The sequence below is a fragment of the Poecilia mexicana genome, unplaced genomic scaffold, assembly GCF_051168715.1.
Source record: "Poecilia mexicana isolate PSO_F unplaced genomic scaffold, ASM5116871v1 scaffold_2, whole genome shotgun sequence".
NCBI lineage: Eukaryota > Metazoa > Chordata > Actinopteri > Cyprinodontiformes > Poeciliidae > Poecilia > Poecilia mexicana.
Genome location: NW_028263371.1, coordinates 25,454,388 through 25,477,718, shown reverse-complemented (window position 1 = coordinate 25,477,718; position 23,331 = coordinate 25,454,388). Strand labels below are relative to the sequence as shown.

General features: G+C 42.8%; 1 protein-coding gene across 4 annotated transcripts in view; it reads right to left on the bottom strand.

Moving 5' to 3' along the window:
* The window catches only part of LOC106911089 (NLR family CARD domain-containing protein 3-like), a 40,826-nt gene extending 17,495 nt beyond the window's left edge, over positions 1–23,331 (bottom strand). For 2 of the 4 annotated variants that reach the window (XM_088013303.1, XM_088013309.1), the window contains exons 1-7: positions 23,227–23,331; positions 21,769–21,915; positions 20,912–21,031; positions 19,652–19,797; positions 14,294–16,169; positions 12,421–12,600; positions 11,295–11,468 (exon numbers count right to left, since the gene is read on the bottom strand). In XM_088013303.1, coding sequence (XP_087869429.1) covers positions 11,295–11,468; positions 12,421–12,600; positions 14,294–16,169; positions 19,652–19,797; positions 20,912–21,031; positions 21,769–21,896 — 2,624 coding nt within the window. In that variant the 5' untranslated portion in view covers positions 21,897–21,915; positions 23,227–23,331. Of the gene's footprint in view, positions 1–11,294; positions 11,469–12,420; positions 12,601–14,289; positions 16,170–19,651; positions 19,798–20,911; positions 21,032–21,768; positions 21,916–23,226 lie in introns of those variants that run through there. The other 2 variants (XM_088013315.1, XM_088013320.1) reach the window with 2 other exon arrangements.

Here is a 23,331-nt window from a genome sequence, read left to right as displayed (position 1 = left end):
TCCCCCACCAGCACCGAGACTAGGCTTTGCAGCTGCTGAAGTGAGAGGATGGGAGGGTGGACCTAGGGCTCCAAGAAGGCCTGCTGCACAACCTCCCCAGCAAAATAAATATGAGAACCCAAAACCATGGGGTAAGCATACTTTTGCAGCAGCCACTGCAAAAAATTGTCCATCTTACCGCATGGAGGGGAAAAAGAAGCAGGCCACCTACGTAAGTAAAGTACAGATATATGATACATGTACTTAAGTACAGTAACGAAATACAAGTACTTCATCACTTCCCATCACTGCAAATCCCACATGACAAGCTGATATTGCAGCGAAATAAACCTTAATAGTTAAAAAGGCCTTGTCCTTTCCCAACAAGCTCTGTAGAAAGCAGAGGACTTCCACCACCGAACACTGAAAAGGAATAGCCTGTCTCTCCAGACACCACTCCTCAAAAACTTGCCATTTACCACTGTAAACGAGATGACGGAGACCTTGAATTCTGGATGGTGTCGATGACCTCTGAAGGGAAACCTGTTGCATTTAGGTTCCACCTTTTATGGGTGAGGCCCAGAGAGCCAGGCGATCTGGATGTAGATGATAAATCTCCCCCTGACCTTGTCCAGTCTGACAGGGAGAGGAACAGTGGGCAATGAGAGTTTTCCCATGAGGCAAAGAGATCTACGGCAGCCCATCCATATCTCTGCCAGATCTGCTCCACCACTTGAGGGTGCAGCTTCCACTCTCCGTAAAGGGGGCTGCCTCTGGATAACAGATCGGCCCCACTGTTCAGAATTTCTGGTACATGCGTTGCGCGAACCGATAGAAATCTGGTGCTGCTCCGCATAATTATTTCCCTGGCCAATCTGTGTAGCTGAATGGATTGGGTCCGCCCTGACGCCACCACTGTGGATTTGTCCGTCTTTACCAAGACGTGGTGGCCAACCATCAAAGGCATGAAATGCTTCAAAGCTAGAAATATGGCGTGTAGTTCCAGCATGTTGATGTGGAGCCATGCCATTCTTTTCAACCATACGCCGTTCACAGCTCTGCCCATCATAGTTGCACCCCAGCCCGTCATAGATGCATTCGTAGTCAGAGTAACCCTGGATGATACCGCACCCAGGGGAACGCCCACCACAAAGATTGCTGGGTCTCCCCATGGTCGGAAAGCAGCCACACACGAAGGCGTTACTCTCACCCTGTGGTACAGATGACGGCGGTGACATAGACATAGTGAAGTGACCCTCCAAAGATGCACGCTTCGAGTTATGGTGGACATTGTCTGACGTCACTGTGAAAAGGGTCACTAAGTAGACCCCTTATGGAGCGCTGAGCTGTACGTAACAGCGTTCTCCATCTTCTATGTGGCAGCAGAGCGATCAGAGCTCCTTAAGTCCTGTGCTGTGTGTTTCAACCGTTTTACGAAACAAACTGGATTCATTGGCATTACCTTTCACAGGTAAGGATGAAAGATCAGAATTACTTGACTTTGCAGGGAGAATTTCGCTTCTAAACAACCGGAAAATATTTCCTATGCAGCTAAATTGGCCCGAAATAACTGCTGATTGTTAGCGTAGCAGCTAGCATTTTCATACTGTTTTCTAATGAGAGAGAGGTGATGAAAAATCGCTGTTAGAGGAGAAGTTAATTAAAAACCAGAGGATTTTGTGAGGAAAGATCAATCAGAATCAGAGCTAGAGCTGCTGTTCTTCAGTATGTTTCCAGCTCAGCTTCACCATGTCAGTATTTAGCTATAAAGATGCTACGAGTCACAGCCCAACATGCTGAAAATGTCTTTTTCTGAATGTGAAAGAAACATATGAAACATATCGTACGTATTTTCTATTACACTTTTGGATAATTTCTCTTTTATCCTTGTGAACCAGGACATCTAAGAAGTCATTGAGTTCTCCCAGTGTGACCAGCAGACTGAAGCCCTACCTGTGACCAGTGTCCCCAGTATAATAAATAAATGTTTTTATTCTTTCACTTTTTGTGTATTTTTAAATATCTCAATCTGAAGTATTAGTGTATTAATAAACCTCATGTAATGAAATAAAAATAATTTACTCCACTAGAATTATTTTAACTCTTTGCTGTCAATAGCAGAGTTGACATACTGTAATAAGTAAGAAAAATGTGTAGTTTATTGTTTGACAATGACTGATTTATAAATCAAAAGTCATTTCTCATTAATGTATAAAAATAAATACAGGAAAATTATTTGTTTCTTGTGTTGAAATGTTAAAGGTACATTACATTATGGAATTATGTAAAGAATAGTTTAATAAAACACTGTAAAAGTGTGTCTGTTCATCAATGTCATTATAAAAATTATCAGAATAGTTTCTATCAAATAAAACATTGTGCTTTTTACTCAGAAATGCCCCAAAACAATTAAATAATCACATCAAAAGTTAGAAACTCTGTCTTTAGTAATTTCTTTGATTGCCAAATATATTAATGTGTGTGAGAAAATGTGTCAATGGCAGGTATTAACTTAAAATACTTTGTAGAACGGCACTTTATAAAGTTCGGTCCATTCACTTGTATTACCTTACTGGCACATATTCCACATTCAGTATATATGCACACACACATTATATATATATATATATATATATATATATATATATATATATATATATATATATATATATATATATATATATATTGTATATATATATATATATATATATATATATATATATATATATATATATATATTGTTCGTTTTAACACTACAATACCCATAGTGCATCTGTTCGTTTTCTTCTTGTAGTTCGATTTTTTTTTTTTTTTTATCTATACCAGTAAGCCATCGCTTCTTTTCTGTGCTTCTGTGGTTCGGTGACATTAAAATCCATCAATAGAAAAATTCTGAGCTGCATGCCTATTCCTTCTGACCGAGGAAGATTCAATTGACGAGACATCCGTAATTAGCGCAAGCTAGCACGCAGTCTTTTACAAGTGGTCCTTCGAGCCGGATCTCGTTGGTTGAATCAACAACATGGCAACGTTACAAGACAACATTTCTCAAGGGGAAAGTCACAAGCATAGTCCCCGTCCACGCAGGAGCAGGAAGCTTCCGGGACATCTGGCGGAATATGAGCATGACCTACCTGATCCAGAGGAGTCAGAGTCGTCAACAAGCAGCGGCTCAGACGAACCTGATAAGGATAAGAAGCAAAGATGGGACAAGATGGAGGCAGTATGGGGCAGAGTTTTAGAAACGATGAATGAGATGCAAGTCACCATGAAGGAGACCAGTGGTGCATTAACCAAGCGCGTGGAGCAACTGGAGCGAACATGTAAGTCATGCAGCCCTCTCCTGCCACACGGTCACACTCAGCAACATGATAGAGCAGAATCCCTTCTTGCGTTCCTACCACAGCATCGAAGTGTGGGTATACACATCAGTCACACCAAGGATCAATCGAACACCATGGTACCAACAAGGCAGGATAACAGAACACCTGTGAACCTACTAAGACCAGTAGAACCTGCTGCATCCTTATCATCTCTAAAGGCAAGCCCCACGTTACAGACAGCACCATGGCCAGCTCCACTGTCTTCAGACTCCAGTAATCAGCCAGTTCCACAACCAGATGTACTTGCAGCACCTCAGACTATGTTCCATCCACCACCTGTGTCCCAGTCTTGGATGAACACGGCCTTCCAGCCAGTAGGTCAGTCTGTACCTTCATCTGTTCCACAGCCGAGAGGTCCTCTGGTTTATCCAGGAATCCAGCCAGCATCATTACCAGCTCCACCTCCTAGAGTGAGACATGTGATACAGCCTGCTCTACAACCTGACATTCAAGTATCACAATCCATGCAGCTTGGGAAGCTCGAACCGCGTCAGGCTGAGTCTCTACACAGTCAGAGATACCAACATCTGCAGTTACCAAGCAGCGCCAACCTCTCTGCAGTCTCCGCTACAACTCTGTATCAGCCACCACAGGGAGCAGCAGCACAGCAGAACTACAACCAGCATTATGCAGCTCCACCTGCTGATTTTCCCAGCCATTACTCTGCTACCTACGCATCACCTTCAGTTGCATACCAGGCATCAGCCCCCCTAACTTCGACAGCGGAAGTCAGCCAGCCAAATCTGATGGAGATGATTGTGGCCTCATCATATGGCATCCCAAAGCCTAGACTGGTAACATTCAAATCTGGCCGAGAGAGTGAATTTGCACTGTTGAAGAAAGGATTGGACAACCTACTAGGGCCTCATGCACACCTCACAGAGGAATATAAATATCACATCCTGCTGGATCATTTAGAGCATCCATGTGCTCTACAAGTCGCCAGGCGCTTTATTCATGACCGCACTCCCTACACTAGTGCAATTCGAGCATTGGAGCTGAGATATGGACAGCCTCGACAGTTAATCCAGAGCGAACTCAGTACTATCCTCAACTGCTCTCCTATTAAGGCCGGTGATCCTCAAGCCTTTGAAGATTTCTCCTTAGCAGTGTCTAGCCTTGTAGGTCTCCTCAGCACTATGGATGATGTAGCGGCCAGTGAGCTCCAGTGTGGTTCATATGTAGACAGGTTACTAACCAAACTTCCTCCAAGTTGCAGAGACAGTTTCATTGAGTACTGCATCACACGTGGCATTATACGCACTGGCAGCAGCCGCACATACAACATGTATGACCTCTCTGAATGGCTCGAGCGCAAGTCCCAAGTTCTTCAGCTATCCAGGCAAGCCACTCAGTCACAGTCATCAGACAGACTACGATCAGAGAGAAGTAACTTCAGAGCGCCTGCAGGGTCTAAAGCACAGAGTAAGTCCGCATCCATATATTATGGCTCCGATCCTGCTCAAATACAGCCAAAGACAGACACCAAGGCTCAAGCTGTTAAGTCCTTCTTCCCCTTCCAAGAAGAAACAGAAGTTTAAGCCATATTGCCCATACTGTGAAGGAACAGAACACTACCTCAGTGGCTGTGTAAACTTTAAGAAGCTAGACCTCACAGCTGTCGCCACTTGGCTAAAGGATAAATCAAAATGCTGGCGATGCGGCCGTAAACACACTCCAGAACAGTGCACTCTGAAGAAGCCGTGCACCACCTGTGGAGAACAGCACTTATTGTGCTTCATGACCTGGTTGAGGCTAGAAGGCGGGACCCTAACATCCTAACAATGAGTACCAGCAGTGTATTTCTGGATCCTGTCAGTCACTCTGGCCGTGTAATGCTGAAGGTTGTGCCCATCCAGTTACACCATCAGAGGAAATCTCTAGACACGTACGCTCTCCTCGATGATGGCTCAGAGAAAACCATCATACTCCCAGCTGCTGTTAAGTTATTAGGCTTATCACCAGAGGAGGAAACTCTATCTCTGCGCACCATCCGTCAAGATGTGATCCAGATAAAGGGAGGCTACGTCTCATTCCAAGTGTCCCCGAAGAACCAACCAAAACTGCGTTATAAAATAACACATGCCTTTACTGCTCAACAGCTCAGCCTAGCTGAACAGTCGTGTCCAGTGGAGCTCTTAAAGGAGAAGTATCACCACTTACAGCAAGTGCAGCTAGAGGGATTCAACCATATACAGCCTCTAGTGTTAATCGGTTCAGACAATGCTCACCTCATAACTCCCGTCCGTCCAGTCAGGCATGGCCCAGCCCGTGGACCTGTCGCTGTTTGCACTAAGCTGGGGTGGGCCATCCAAGGTCCAAGCAGTAGTATGCCTACACAGCAGGGAGAGATGCACTGCCTGAATATATCATGCCTTTCTCCTGCTGAGGCTCTGCATCAGGATGTTCAACGTCTGTGGCAACTGGACGCTCCCATACATAGACCTGAGAAGGAGGTCACACGCTCGAAGGAAGACAGAGAAGCCATAGCCATGTTAGAGGCTAAGACCATCAGGATTCCAGTGGATGGTGTGGAGAGATATGCCACCCCCCTGCTGAGGAAGAAGGACTTCCCTCAGATGCACGTCCCTCCAGAAGTCGTTAAAGGCATGCTGAGGTCCACAGAGCGGAAGCTGATTAAACATCCGGACCTGGCACTCACATACAACCAGGAGATTAAGAAGTTGGTTGATTCTGATTACGTGGTGAAGCTTACTCCAGAAGAGATTCACAGTTCTACTGAATCTTGGTACGTGCCACACCATATGGTACATCATAACAACAAGGCTCGGGTGGTCTTCAATTGCTCATTTGAGTTCCAGGGCACCGTCCTCAATAACTACCTCCTGCCAGGCCCTCCACTGGGGCCTACACTACTGGGTGTACTCCTCCGCTTCCGTCAGTATCCTGTGGCAGTGAGCGGAGACATAAAGGCCATGTTTCACCAGATCCGCCTGCTCCCTGAAGACTGTCCTCTGCTACGGTTCCTGTGGAGAGATGGTGAAACAGAGAGGCTCCCAGATGTATATGAGTGGAGAGTCTTACCTTTTGGAACAACGTGTAGCCCTTGTTGTGCTACATTTGCCCTTCAGAGACACGTGAAGGAGCACCAAGACACTCATGAGGACATCTATAAATCTGTCCATACAGCCTTTTATGTGGACAACTGCCTGCAGTCCCTTTCTGACCCACAGGAGGCCAAGTTGCTCATTGACAGGATGAGGGAGTTACTCTTCCAAGGTGGATTTGAGATAAGACAGTGGGCCAGCAACCTACCTGAGGTGGTTGCCCATCTACCCAGCATAGCCAGGTCAGAAAGCTGTGAACTGTGGTTGAACTTCAAAAGCCTTGATTAACGTTGTCTTACTGATTATCTTTTGTGGGCGGGGCTGCCTATGTGGTGTGCTGATGTATTTGCCTTCTGTCGATTGCATCCTCTCTTTCTCCCATCAGTTTGTCTAAAAATGTATCCTCAGTACCAAGAGTTGTTTACAGCCTATACAGCTGTTTGTTGGGACTCAGATTTGTGAAATACAGGAGTTGACCTCCTCAGAGCAGTGGGGGTATGTGAACTCTGATGAAAATCCAGCTGATGACATCACAAGAGGGAAATCGCTGTTAGAGCTCACCATCTCCAGCCGTTGGTCACAGGGCCCCCACTTCCTCACACAGGCTCCTGACACCTGGCTGAAACCCCTGACAGAGTTCCCAGATTGTGGTAATGAAAAACTCAGAAAGACCGCTTTCTGTAGCTTCACATCTATATCTCAAAGTCTGCCAGATCCTACACAGAGCACATCGTTAGAGGACCTGGTTCTGGCCACTCACCAATCCCTGCATGGGGCGGCTGCCACCTCATTCACTGCTGCCGAGCGTCAAGAAGCAGAGACTCAGTTGCTTCGCTCTGCACAGAAGGACAGCTTCCCAGAAGAGGTCCAAGCCCTCCAAGCAGGTAACACTGTGCGCCCCAGCAGTCGCCTCTGTGCTCTTTCCCCTGAGTATGACAGCCTCAGTGGACTGATCAGAGTTGGAGGCCGCCTGCGTCAAGCTATAGATGTATATCCTGACAGCATCCATCCAGTTGTGTTAGCTCCTGATCATCCTCTGACTCGTCTCATCATAAAGCACTATGACGCTCAACTGCTTCACCCAGGTGCAGAGAGACTATGCAGAGATACGACGCACCTATTGGATCCTCAGAGGTCGACAGGCCATTAAGAAACACCAGTACCAGTGCGTAGACTGTAGGAGATGGCGCGCCTCACCTTCCATGCCAAAGATGGCTGACCTTCCCTCAGCTCATTTGAGACTCTACAAACCCCCATTCTGGTCTACAGGCGTAGACTGTTTTGGACCGTACCTAGTTAAGATTGGACGTCGAAGAGAGAAACGCTGGGGGATCATCTACAAATGTCTGACCACTCGATGTGTTCACTTGGATCTCCTCCCTAGCCTCGACACTGACTCTTTTCTGATGTCATTACGCAGATTTATTGCTCGCCGGGGGAAGCCATACGAGTTGTGGTCCGACAGAGGCACCAATTTCAGGGGAGGCCATAAAGAACTGCAGTGCGCCTTTGAAAACATGGCCCCAGTGTTGCAGCAACAGTTGGCCAAACAGACCATCAATTTTAACTTCAACCCGCCGCATGCTCCTCACTTTGGGGGAGCCTGGGAGAGGGAAATCAGGTCAGTCAAATCAGCTTTACAAGTTGTCCTGAAAGACCAAGTTGTGGCAGAGGAAGTACTTTTAACAGCTCTCATAGAGGTTGAAGGCATCCTTAACTCTAAACCTCTCGGTTATGCCTCCTCTGACGTGGCTGATCTGGACCCCATTACACCAAACCTTTTGTTAATGGGGCGGCGGGATGCAGGACTACCACAAGCAGTGTATGGTCCTCATGATGCCCTCTCCAAGAGGAGATGGCAACACAGTCAGGTCATCAGTGACCATTTTTGGAAACACTTCATCCAGGACTACCTTCCAGGACTTCAGTTACGACAGAAATGGAGGAAATCTACTGATAATACTGCTGTGGGACAAATTGTGATGATTGTTGATTCCAACCTTCCCCGAGGACTGTGGCCCGTAGGGACCATCACCAAGGTTTTCCCTGGGACGGGATGGCGTTGTTCGAGCTGCTGAGGTGAAGGTCAAGGACAGCATCTACATTCGCCCGGTAACCAAACTGGTGGAGCTTCCTGAAGTGCCTGAAGATTCGGATCCTTCTTCTACCTAGTGGACTTTGTATGAGTGTATTTGTTTGCAAATACAGGGGCGGCTATTAAAAGTCCACCTGTTAGTTTTAACACTACAATACCCATAGTGCATCTGTTCGTTACCCATGGTGCATCTGTTCGTTTTCTTCTTGTAGTTCGATTTTTTTTTTTATCTATACCAGTAAGCCATCGCTTCTTTTCTGTGCTTCTGTGGTTCGGTGACATTAAAATCCATCAATAGAAAAAATTCTGAGCTGCATGCCTATTCCTTCTGACCGAGGAAGATTCAATTGACGAGACATCCGTAATTAGCGCAAGCTAGCACGCAGTCTTTTACATATATATATATATATATATATATACATATATATACATATATATATATATATATATATATATATATATATATATATATATATATATAGGCCTGGGAGCTTGAGGGTTCCTCAAGCTCCCAGGCCTGTTTCTGCTAAGAAATCATCGCCGGCTTTTGCACATTACAACATTTTGTAATGTTGTAATGTGCCAGTATTACAACAAAATACCAGTATTTTGGCTGTGCCTAGAACTGCACATTTCTGGACTGAGATGTCTGATGTTGTTCCCGGGATCTGCTTTTCTGCTTTAGCCACTGCTCCAGTTTGGGGGTGACTGCCCCGAGGGCCCCGATGACCACAGGCACCACTGTCGTCTTCACCATCCAGGCCTTCTCCAGTTCCTTTCTGAGGCCCTGGTATTTCTCCAGTTTCTCGTACTCTTGTCACTTGGTATTGCTACATCCACCACAACAGCTTTCCTCTGTTCTTTATCCACCACCACAATGTCCGGTTGGTTCACCATTACCATCTTGTCTGTCTGGATCTGGAAGTCCCACAAGATCTTAGCTCGGTCATTCTCCACCACCTTTGGGGGTGTTCCCCACTTTGATCTCGGGGCTTCCAGTCCATATTCTGCACAGATGTTTCTGTACACTATGCCCGCCACTTGGTTATGTCGTTCCATGTACGCTTTCCCTGCCAGCATCTTGCACCCTATGTGCTGGACTGTCTCAGGGGCCTCCTTGCACAACCTACACCTTGGGTCTTGTCTGGTGTGGTAGATCTGAGCCTCTATTGCTCTGGTGTTTAGGGCCTGTTCCTGGGCAGCCAGGATGAGGGCCTCTGTGCTGTCCTTGAGTACAGCTTTCTCCAGCCATTGGTAGGATTTCCTGATATCAGCCACTTCAGTTATTTGTCGGTGGTACATCCCATGTAGGGGCTTGTCCTCCCATGATGGTTCCTCCAGCACCTCGTCCTCTGTTCCCCATTGCCTGAGACATTTGCTGAGCGGACAAAGCCGTTGAGGCTTTGTACTTGATGTATTTTTGGATCTTGGATGTTTCATCCTGGACAGTGGCTCTCACACTCACTAGTCCTCTGCCTCCTTCCTTACGGCTCGTGTACAATCTCAGGGTGCTGGATTTGGGATGGAACCATGCATGGTTAGTAGCTTCAGATTCTGAACATCTGTGGCCTTTATCTCTTCCTTTGGCCAGCTAATTATTCGGGCAGGGTATCTGATTACTGGTAAGGCATAGCTGTTTATTGCACGGATCTTGTTCTTGCCAATGAGCTGGCCTCTCAGGACTTGCCTTATTCGTTGGAGGTATCTGGCTGTGGCTCCTTTCCTTGTGACCTCATCGAGGTTGCCATTTGCTTGTGGTATTCCCAGGTACTTGTAACTGTCCTCAATGTCTGCTATTGTTCCTTCTGGGAGTGAGACCCCTTCTGTGCGGTCAACCTTCCCTCTCTATGTGACCATTTGGCCACACTTCTCTAGTCCTAATGACATCCTAATGTCAGTGCTGTAGATCTTGGTGGTGTGGATCAGTGAGTCCATGTCTCGCTCACTCTTGGCGTACAGCTTGATGTCATTCATGTAGAGGAGGTTACTGATTGTGGCCCCATTCTTGAGTCGGTATCCGTAGCCAGTTTTGTTGATGAGGGGGTTCAGGCCTATGCAGAACAGCAGAGGGGACAGAGCATCTCCTTGGTATATGCCACATTTGATGGACACTTGGGTTTGTCCGCAGGTTCCACGATGGCCCTACATGGGCAAACCCATGTGGGACTCATATATCAGCCCTCCTTTCCCCCACATGGGTCCCACCTAGGCATGTTGGCTGGGTTGGTGATTGTTTAATTTCCAAATGTTTATATGTGAGTGGGTTGATGACGAACATTAGCTAAAAATACTTTGTGGAACGGCATGTTCTGAAGTTCGGTCCATTCATTTGTATTAGCTTACTGGCAGAGATGCCACATTTAATATGGCGGATGCAACAGGCTGACCCAGTCCATGAGGCATCTACGTATTGATGTCTATGCAGTGGAAACGCGGTCACTCAGAAACAGAGCCGTGCCGAGCCGGGTTGTTGAAGTAAAGCCGGCGAAAAAGGGGCAATAGAGAAACACCTCACTCTGTTATCAAAGAACCAGGGATTGCGTTAAGTAACCCAATGATTTCTACACACTGGGGGTCCGAATACTGTCCTGTTCTGACCTCAGGTCAGCAGGTCCAACTCAGTTACACAGAGGGACTAAATTAAACTCTGGATCAAAGTCCAGGAACAAACTCAGAAAATATTTATTAGAACAGAAGATATGAACTTTGATTTATGATCAATTATATATAATTATTCACAGAAATATCAATAATTATATTATTACAAACCCCAAATAGTTCAGTCTGCAGCCTTCAGTCTGTAGAAAACCACAGAGCTCCTTCAGTCCAGAACCTTCCAGGCTGGTGTTGTTCAGGTCCAGTTCCGTCAGATGGGTTGGGTTGGACTTCAGAGCTGAGAACAGAGACGTCCAGCTGGTCTCTGACAAACTGCATTCCCACAATCTGAATATAGAATAAAAGATGAGCTGAAGCCAACAGGATGCAGTTAAAACTGAAATATGAACAAATAAACAATAAAATGTAGAAAATTAATTTCCCTGAATGTAAAAGAAACATGATGAACTGATTCTAACATCTGATCCAGTTAAACTGGTTTAAAGAGTCCAAAGCAGCAAAACCAGAACATTTGATCAACAAAGAAACTCAAAGATTTCTATGAGCAGCAGCCTGGATGAGGTGAGCTATTTCTGCTGGTTCCTAATCATCAGCTGGAGACCCGACTTGGTAACCGGAGTCAGTTTATTCATGAATGGCCTTGAGTTCTTCTTAAAGCTGCTGAAAGCCAATGGAGGCCATTATTTCCTAAGGAGACGTGACCTGATGAAGCTTCATCACAGAGACGAGGCTCCAACCGACTCAGCAGTCAGAGTGAAGAGGACGGTTCCTCTCTGACCCGGCCCAACAGAACCACAGCTTCAGGACAAAGCGAGGAACCTGCTGCTGCTGCAAACCTCACTGTCATTCAGTTCATCTAGATTTGCTTTTCTACAATCAGTCACTTCTTAGATGTTTCATGAATGATGATTTGAACTGGTCAGTGTTTATGGCTCGACTGGAGGAAAACATTTCATTCTGGATGTAAAGATGAGAATCAGAAATAAAACAATCTGAATCTTTACAAACCAAACTGAAACATCTCAATCATTAATTAACTTCATTTGAATTATTTTACTCATTTTGTTCATCAGTCAGAAACATTTTAAAGTGAAAAACTGAAAATTAATGTTCAATAATCTCAAAGTTTAAAAAAGGAAAATAATTTTTTATAAGGTAAAATGTGGGAGATTTTAATGTCACATTTAAAAAGGTTGTTTTAAATTATTACAATTAAATTATTAAACTAAAGACTAAAGTTTCAATGAAAGTTTTTATTGTATAAATAGAGAAAACATACCCCAGTTTCTTCACTTTAGTTATTGAACTCTCCATGATCTCAAACAGATTCTGCATATCAGAGTCTCCATCTCCACCTATGCAGATCTGACTTATTTCCAGTTCAGTCAGATCTGGGTTGGACTTCAAAGCTGAAGCCACAACTTCACATTCAGCCTGATAGAGTGAACAGCCACCAAGTCTGTGATGAGAGAAGAAATAAATTCAGTTCTAATAAAATCAATCTGGATCATAAACAGACTAAAATATAACAGTGATGTCATCATGATGTCATCATCTCACCAACATCTGATCTTCAGTTTACAGTTTAGTGGCGACTGTGGGTAGAGTGGTCGTCTTGTGATCGTAAGTTTGTAGGTTCAATTCCACCTACCTCCTGCCACATGTCGATCTGCCCCTGGGCAAGGCACTTAACCCCAAATTGCCTACCGAGCTGCGTAAATGTGTGAGTGTTTGTGAGTGTGAATGTGACTTAAGTGTAAAACGCTTTCGAGTTATACAGATTATACAGATGTTGAAGATCTTCTATCATCTGTGAAGGAAAGTTCAGTTTCTCTGCAGCATCAGAGCCTCAAAGGAGCTGCAGCAGCTGATGAAGAGGCTGACTGAGCTGAATGAAGGAAACTACTGGAGATGATTGAGAGGAGGAGGAACTGCTCACAGCTCTGACAAGTCACACTGACTTGGACTAGACCGTTTGGCTCCTTGAGATCTTCCACCAAGCAGGAAGTGAGTTATAAATGAAGTGAGCAGAGCAGGAAGTCCAGCCTGCTGTGGACCTCTGGCATCTCTGGGTTTGTTTAGCCCATATCTGCTGCTGCAGCATCTAGAATCCTCCTCATGATTAATAATAGTAGTATATTCTATAGAAACGTGGCTCCCAGCAGCAGATTATTAATGCTCCTTCAGGTCTGGACCATCCTCTGTTGGTCTGAGAGGAACTCGGACAAACTGGTTGGAAGAGGGACACATGTCTCTGCAGTGGTCTGTCCATCGTCTCAGAGGAACAAAGGTTAGGATGTCAGAAGAAATTGTTGCTAAACTCCTAAAGAGCTGAAGAGCAAAACCCCTGGAGGAGACGGAGCATTTGGGTCCAGCAGCATCTTCATGGTGAAGCAGTGAAAGTTCTCAAGAACTAAAGAGGCTGGGATGTCTAAAGAGTTGAAGCTCATGTCTCTGCAGGTCTTCATGGAGGACAGCTAACAGCTTCAACAAAGGCTGCAGATGAAGAGTTGATGAGGAAAATGGTTCCAGCTCTGGAAGCAGAGTTCTCAGAGCTTTGGGAGGATCTGACAGAAACTAGGACTTTTTCTGGAACCAGACAACAATCACCACATTTTGGTCTCAGTTACAAACTCAGAGGAAACTAGTGGAGGAGGAAGAGGTGAGGATGATGACAGGATGAAGAAGATCAACACTATTCACAAAGTTTATAATTAAAGCAATCATTTATTTTAATGGTCCAACTTTTCATTAAACTAAACCATTATTTTTTTAAAACAGTCAAAGATCCTAAAAGGTGAATTATGGAGCAGCAGCTCAACGAGTGAAGAGAGTTTAAAGTTTAAAAAGTCTCTCTGGATGATTGGATCTTAGAGGAAATAGACATTTTCTACAGTTCAGGGTTTTCTATTCATTTCAACCTGAAAACTGATAAAAAGTTAAATATTTTTAAATGATCAAATGTCTAAAAACCAGAAGCTGCAGCTTTCCTGGATGAGCTGAATGTTTAGATGTTTGAATGGCTGAAATCATCCAGAGGACGAAGGAAGTAGTTAAAGGCCAAAAACATCCAGAATCAACTTGAAGAAAGAAGAAACAGGAGGACAATAGTGCTGAATCAGCATTCACACAATGAAAACATCTGGACTCACCGAGCCTTTCTGCAGTTCCTCACAGCTGGAACCAGTCTCCGTCGTCCATCTGATGATGTGTTGTACTTCTCCAGGTCCAACTCATCCAGAACCTCTGACATCTGCAGTATGAAGGCCAGAGCTGAACAGTCAGACACTGAGAGCTGCTGCTTCCCTGAATCCAGCAGCCGTTTGATCTCCTGATAAAATGGTACATCGTTCATCTCCACCAGACAGTAGAAGATGTTGATGCTTCTGTCAGGAGAGATTCTATCAGTGTTCATCTCCATCAGGTTGATGATGATGCTCTGGATGGTTTCTGGACAGTTTTCTGTCTGACCCAGCAGATCCTCTAAGAGTCTCTGGTTGGACTCCACAGTGAGACCATGAAGGAAGCGGACAAACAGGTCCAGGTGGCCATTTTCACTGCTGAGAGATTTATACATGACTTTGTTCATGAACTCATCTAGAGATATTTCATTGTAGTTTTCTCCCAGGAACATGTCAATCACGTCACTGTCCTCAACTTCTTCTTCTTCTCCAAGGAACATCTTGATCACCTCACTGTCCTCATCTTCTTCTTCTTCTCCCGGGAACATCATGATCACCTCTGATCTCCTGCTGGTGAAGCAGTGGAGCATGTAGACGGCAGCCAGAAACTCCTGGATGCTCAGATGAACAAAGCAGTAGACTGATTTCTGGAAGATCACACTCTCTCTTTTGAAGATCTCTGTACAAACTCCTGAGAACACCAAGGCCTCTGTGACATCCAGACCACACTGCTCCAGGTCTTCTTGGTAGAACATGATGTTTCCTTTCTCCAGATGTTCAAACGCCAGCCTCCCCAGCTTCAGAAGAACTTTCCTGTCAGCCTCCATCAGCTCCTGTGGACTTGTCTCATGTCCTCCATGGTACTTGTTCTTCTTCCTCTTTGTCTGGACCAGTAGGAAGTGTGAGTACATGTCAGTAATGGTCTTGGGCAGCTCTCCTCTCTGCTCTGAGGTCAACATGTTCTCCAGAACTGTAGCAGTGATCCAGCAGAAGATTGGGATTGCACACATGATGTGGAGAGTTTTTGATTTCTTGATGTGGGAGATGATTCTGCTGGACAGCTCTTCATCATTGAATCTCTTCCTGAAGTACTCCTCCTTCTGGGCATCGGTGAAGCCTCGTACTTCTGTTACCCTGGAAATACATGAAGGAGGGACCTGATTGATTGCTGCAGGTCTGGTAGTTATCCAGATGAGAGCTGAGGGAAGCAGGTTCCCCTTGATGAGGTTTGTCAGCAGAACATTGACTGATGACTTCTGAGTGACGTCAGAAACCAGCTGACTGTTGTTGAAGTCCAGTGAAAGTCTGCTTTCATCCAGCCCATCAAAGATGAAGAGAAGTTTGCAATTATCCAGCTGCTCTGCTGGGAGCTTCTGGAGTGTTGGATGGAAAACATGGAGCAGCGAGAGAAGACTGTGCTGCTCATCTCTGATCAAGTTCAGCTCCCTGAACGAAAGCAGAACCACCACACTGACATCTTGGTTCTCAAAGCCCTCGGCCCAGTCCAGAGTGAACTTCTGCACTGAGAAGGTTTTTCCAACACCAGCAACGCCATTGGTCAAAACCACTCTGATGGCTCCATGTTGGTCAGGGAAGGTTTTAAAGATGTCATGGCACCTGATTGGATAGTCATGGAGGTTCTGGATCTTGGAAATTCTCTCCAGCTGCTTCACCTCATGCTGGGTGTTAACATCTTCACTCTGTCCCTTTGTGATGTAGAGATCAGTGTAGATCCTGTTGAGGAGGGTTCTACTTCCTGTTTCATCACTTCCTTCAGTCACATGTTCACATCTCGTCCTCAGACTGATCTTATGTTCCTGTAGGACCTTCTGCAGACCAACATATTCTGAAACACAGAAGAAAATAAGTAAAAACATGTTTGCTTTAGTAATAAATTTGGAACAAAACCATCTGGAACATTAGGAGGTCTTATCATTGTATGGTTTCTGACTTCACAGGATGTGATGCTAAACAATCAGATCTATTCTGTTTTCAGACATTAAATGCAGCCCTTTAGTCATTGTTAGGATGGCCCTTAGCGGCTGGAGGAAGTAGGAGACTTGAGGCAGAGAAACTGTGCAACCCCACTGGGTGTTTATTCACCAACATTTAACAACAAACAACCCTGCTTACAGTGTCTTAGGGTCTCAGCAGCAACACACACCTCAATATGGCCAACATGCAGCCTTTTATAGTTGCAGACTGTTCCAATTCACAAACAGGGTAAAACAAAATACATACACACAAACAAGGTTTGACAAACTAACTAAATCCTCATGATAATACATATTATCAAATTCTAGTCATTCTAAGCATCTCTAAAAGACCTTTTTTATTCATATAAATACAAATCCAACATTAAATATATAAAATGTATAACTCTACTGCTCCCCCTCTTCCATCTGCTTTGGTCTCTTCCGGAACCTTTAAAAGGTGCTCAGGCCCCCGGGGAATCTTTTAGCCTGAACACCCTGCAGAGGAAGAGAGAGGTAAGCCACACCCATACAAAGCCTTCAAACATTTTAACAATCAATACCTATTTTATTCCTTTGTTGTATTTTAACAGGACATGATCAGTTCCAGCTGAGATGCCACTGAAAACACCCAATAAATAAACATTTCAATCTGTTTGTATCTGTTTCATTTCCTTCATCATGCATTTCTTTTATCATTTAACACATTTTAAGTGTTGTGCCGCCAAGTAATGAAGACCTTCATTACAGTCATTTTCCAGATTGGATTCTGCAATCTGAAGCCAACTTCTGCTTCGTTTGGGTTTTTCAGTTCTGATTTAAAGCAGAACCTTATAGGCCTGGTGTAATGACCAATAAAAATAAAACAAGAGTCAATGCATGGCAGGAACCTACTGTTCAACACCCAACAAGTGATCTCTTTATTATTTATTTTTCTTCCATCACCATTCATGTGACCCATACCGCTGCGTCACCCCCACAAAAATGGTATCAAAATGTTCAGCTTGATCCCAAGAAGGGAAGTATTACTTTTAGTGGGATTCTGAGTTAAAATGAGCACATAAATTGAGAAAAACAAGACAAATCTAGGCCTAGTGTCTCACAGAATCAGTAATATTTCTCTCTGAAACACACAGCACAGTGGAGGTCTGACTCCAAAACTCTTTTAAGTCACCCTCACAAGCACAAATATTGCCCTATTGATCTCAAAGTCGGTCATGACATAGATACACATGCCTGTGTGGCCTATGTGGTTTTGGTGGCTTCTATCGGTGTGGTAATGAACGACAAGGAGCTGCTCAAGTTGGCATCAGCTGTTTCTTTAATTCTCCATCTGCATTTCACAGAACGGGCATGGAGGTAAGGTCAGTCTCTGGCATAAAACAAGCTCCTCGTCAGTGATCCTCATGGCTCTGAGGATTACCCATAATACAATAACCACAATAAAATAATTTAAAATTACAGTGATCGTATAGTGGATTTTGTTTTACAATAAAAGGACAACCAGTGAGTCTCCTTTTTAGAGAAAATAAAGTAACTAATTAAAATGTTCTGAAAAATAAAATAAAATGCTGACATTTTATTTACTGGATGCCATTTTTATGTTTTAGTTTATATAACCTTGCATTTTAGAACAGTGCAGAAACATAAATTAACCACATCATTGTATAAAACTGTTAATATAAAAATGGCATCCAGTAAATAAAATGTCAGCATTTTATTTTATTTTTCAGAACATTTTAATTAGTTACTTTATTTTCTCTGAAAAGGAGACTCACTGGTTGTCCTTTTATTGTAAAACAAAATCCACTATACGATCACTGTAATTTTAAATTATTTTATTGTGGTTATTGTATTATGGGTAATCCTCAGAGCCATGAGGATCACTGACGAGGAGCTTGTTTTATGCCAGAGACTGGCCTTACCTCCATGCCCGTTCTGTGAAATGCAGATGGAGAATTAAAGAAACAGCTGATGCCAACTTGAGCAGCTCCTTGTCGTTCATTACCACACCGATAGAAGCCACCAAAACCACATAGGCCACAATGGTGCCGTGACCCGGATCGAACATATTTCAACAATATGCAAAAACGACAACCACAAACGCACTTCACAAAATGCATTAATAATATTTCTTTAACACATGACAGAGACACGTTACCTCGTCAGTGATCCTCATGGCTCTGAGGATTACCCATAATACCTCGCTCTTTCTAGGGTGAATGCAATACAACTTTTTACCAGCAGATGGTGCATTTTAGCAGGATTTAACCTCAACCATTTTAACTATGTTACACCTGCTCCCATAAAATGTTTTCAAAATTTTGCTAAGGCATATGGTTTATTGTCAAGGTCCTTGAGACCGACGCTGGGTATGTCACAAGTATAGAAATTCTGTCTCCAGCATCCTGTCTTATAGAGAAAGCCAGCCCAGGTCCAGATAATTAATTACCAGAGCAACAAGTCCCAGAGAGAGGCAGTGAGTAGTCTCACAAACAGTCGTACGCAGGTCTCACAATGCATTGTGAGAAGAATACATATTTCCTGTGACTATTCATATTTTGTTTACATAGAATTATTATTTCTCTGAATTTTTGAGTGTAAATTAAAATCCTTACTATGAAGGTTGAATTTTTTAAAGAAATAAACAATTACCCACTGTCTTCATGTTTTTTTTTATTTTGGACCATGAGTGAGAACCACATGTGCGAAGCTTGTACTCAAGAGTCTCAGACTGAATTTCATTGTGAAAGGGGTTCAACCATTGTACTGTAATCGTGAGCTAAATCAACCATATCAGTATGATAATAGACCTGACAATAGTTTCTGTTATTGTATTTTAAACAGATGTACTTCTGATATTACCAAGTGCAAGTCCATCTGTGTGAGTTGTGGCTAAATTGCTAGGTCCAAAGCAATGGGCACACTTCTGCAGGCCCCATTTAAATTTCTTCAGGAATTTTCCAGTTATAATAATATTATACCCTCCATTTATAATCAAGAATAGATTACCATTAATCAATGTTAATGATATTGAACAGTAAAATCAACCAATATCTGATTGGTGCTCTGCTACATTTTGTAATATTTTATCTGAACTTTATTGATCTATTTACAGTCCATTTATCACTTGTCATATAATTTTTACAGGTATTTTTCTGAATAGGCTCAAATTAAATGGGGATTATATTAACCAGAGTTACCAACACATTTACACCAGCTGGAAAAACAGATTTAGTTGAAATAATTGATTACAAAGAGATGGTTAAAACTTTGAATCTCCAAATCTGAATTAAAGATGTGGATCTGGTTCAACAGAGACGATGGGAGGAAACTCTGAGATGTTCAGTCTCACCTGGCGCACAGCTGCTCCTCTTCCTCCATACAGGAAGATCTTCCTTCCATCCATCCATCCATTGTCTATCACTTCTTATCTCTGCAGGGTCATGGAGGGACTGGTGCCGATGTTCAGCAGGAATCAGGTGAGAGCTGGGGTTCACCCTGGACAAGTAAAGACATTTATTCATCACTGAAATATTTCACTAACAACAGGCTGGAGCTGAAGATGTTCATGAAGATCCACCACAAACTAGAGACCAGAAACTGGGTCAGAACAGAACTTCAGAACATTGATGTTCTCTGGTTTAAAGTTCTTTATTGTATTATATCTGGTATCATGATTGATCTTCCTTTTGTTGTATTGAATCTGTTCTGGTTCAATAATCATGATTCTGTCTGATCCATCAGAGGCTGAAAGAAACAGAAACTGATTCTAATCTAGATCCCAGTGGAGAAAGATGGATCCTTCAGTAACACCAGTAACACTATTCAGACCCAGTTTGCATTGATCTGAGCTCTTTATAAAGAGCCTTATGCTGTGGCAGATCATTTTGTGGACATGCTAGCAGAGCTAACAACAAGTTATCTAAAGTTCACGTCTTTTATTAGTCCTATAAATTTGGGTCGACTAAATCTGACCTCATGATCCTTTGGACTTTGATTCTGTTCACTTTGTAGTTATTTTTGTCCTGATTTATTGTTTGCAGTTGTAGTCTTTGTTACAGTCCATCTTTATTGAGTGCAGTTCCTGTTTTATTCAGGTGGTCTGGTTCCTTTTATGGACTTAGTAATGATTTCCATCTGGTTCTAAGCTCTGAAGCAAAGAGACAGTAGAAAACAGGAGGTAAGAAAGATTTTTGAAGCTTTGAGTTTCTAACTAAAAACCTTCTGCTTTAGTCTGTCTGTTATTACAGTTCGAAAGAAATGTGTTTTAAAGTTCATTTAGGTTCAAATTAGCTTAAGATGCATAACTGCATGATCACAATCCAAGTAGATAAATGTTATGTTGTTGGTTAAATCTTGGATTTAATAAGAAATTAAAAAGTTTATGAAGAAACTTTTTAATTTCAATGTTTTAGGGTTGAGTTTTGTTGTGGAGTTGGACAAAGTTTATCCCATGAATCAATCACTAGTCATCAATGTTAATAAATATCATGGAACAGAAAATGGACGCATAATAAAGCCTCTATTTTTCTGCCTGTCTCCTCGTGTATCCAAGCATAGAACCTGTCTGCTCTACAGAGTCACATGAACCAGTTAGAAACTGGTTTCTAACTCTGGTTCTGATGGTCCAGGTTCAATACTGAACTCTGGATTGTGTCGTTTGGACCGGTCACTCCTCATGGAGGGACAGCTGGATCCTGGAGGTTCTGCTCTCCCTCTGTGGTTCTGACCTCTGAAACACAAACATGTTGTTATTCAGATCGATCAGTGAGAAACTGAGATAAAAACCAGAGAAGAAGCTCTGAACACAAACTGCTGCAGGTCTGAAGCTCCAGAGTGAAACATTCAGACTGATCTGTTGGGTCAAACTGAACCTTCAAGTTTATTTGTTCAGTTCATTTCAGCAGCAAGGCAGTTCAAGGTGCTTTGCATAATAAAGCAGAAAGCTATAAAGAAAACACCAGGCATTCAACAACTGAACAGACATTATATTTGATGAGAGCATCACCAAAATCATAACCATCAAATATGTTGGTCACTGTTTCATTTATAATCAAAGAAACTAAAATCAGATGGTTTTTAGTCTCAAGTTAAAGAAATTCAGTGTTTCGACTCTTATTCAGTTTTCTGGAAGTTTATACAATTTAAACTTTGACAAACTCACCTGGTTCATCTTCTGGTAAAAATCAGTTTAGTGACGTGATTGAGACGAGAGACTAGTGATGGAAAAGTTACTGCAGAGTAAAGAGTCAACTAGTTGCTGCAACATCCAGTTCAGAGACAATCTGAGTCGTTGCTCCTCACATTGTTGCTGGTTTTTGTTTTCATTTTCATCATTTTTCATTCAAACTGATTTACTGACCAACATCCTTCATGTTTAACTTTAAATTAATATGGAAGAAATTTAAGTTACTTTTGATCAAAGATCAACCAGTTAATATCATCTATATTTAGAAACTGGTTTCTTACTTTCTGTCTGAGGGTCCAGGTTCAGCACTGAACTTTGGAGGTTCATCTTTGGACCGGTCACTCCTCACAGACGGACTGATGGGTCCTGGAGGTTTTGCTCTGTCCTTCTTTAGATCCAGATCTTCCATCTTCTGGACTTCAGTCAGCCTAAGAAAGAAACCAGAACCAGTCAGTCCAGTAGTCCAGGTCCAGTAAGTGTCCTGTGAAGCAGAAGCTGTTCCCATCAGGAGTTCAGAGGATCAGAAGAACCTGATTCCAGCTCAACTTCAGAAACTAAACGTCTCTTAATGGTTTTGTCTGGAATTGTGACATCAAACTTCTCGGTCTTTCAAACAGAAACAAGAAGCTTCTGCCAAAAACAAGACAAGAAAACATGAACCAGTAGAAATCACCAAGTACTGGACTGGTTCCAGTCTGACTACAGAACAGGGATTTCAGGTAACTTCTCACTGGAAAGGACAGAAGTCACCTGTGTTCCACCACAAGGTCAGGCTATAGCAAAGTAATCAGATTACTTACCAGGACTAAATGATACACAGCTCTACATTATGATGTCACTAGGTGACCTTTGACCCCATCCAATCACTGAACAGATGCTTAGAACAGATAAATGTGTGGATGTGACAAAACGTTTTCCAGCTGAACAGAAGCAAAACTGAAGCCTAAAGAGGAGTGATCTAGAGTTTTTGGATTTTTAATTTTTGGATTAAAATGAATGTTTGTACAGCTGATGTAAATTTTTAATCCATCAATTCCCCCCCCCGCCCCCAAATAACTTTCACATATTGAATTTATTACCTCAGCGTCACAACAAAGGTTGAACTTAGTTTGTAACATTAATCAAATTAAGCCGCATTTTAACATTATATGCAGCAGAAAGTGATCAGCTAACTTTGGTTAATCAAAGTGAATTCATGATTTAATGAGGAAATAATAATATGTCCACATATTACCTGGTTTGTAAAAATGGCTTCTTCCCTTAAGAACTGATGTCATTATTTGAAAACGTTTCATGTGAAAGAAAGTTGTTTGTCTGATTTTAGTTATACCATCTGAAACATTTAAGAATTATAAAAAAACAAAGTGTAGAACAATGGCAGCAGCATAATATCTAACCGCCTCATGATCACAGACGTAAAGAACTACAAACATGTCTGTCCATGTTCTGACTCTGTTCACTGATAAGTTTTATGGTTCAGTTGGAACCGAAACATTGTTTGTTTTAACAAATAAAGTAACTTTGTTCACCACAGAACCAGAAACAATCATTAGAAACACATTTATTGCTGCTGACACCAAACTCTGTAAAACAGCTGCAGGGACAGGAAGTTACTCTGGAACAAAAATCTGTCAGAGAATCAAACAGGTCAGAGAATCAAACAGTTCTGACTCTTTTTCTCTTCAGAAAGAGAAAAACTCACTGAGCTGCAGTGAAGTTTCAGTAAAAAGTGATTTTACCTTCAACTCTGAGAGACTTGATTTAATTCACTCGTTCTTCAGAGCTTATCTTCTCTTCCTGCTACCTGTCAAACATGTCATGCCTGGTAGAGACTCGGGTGACTT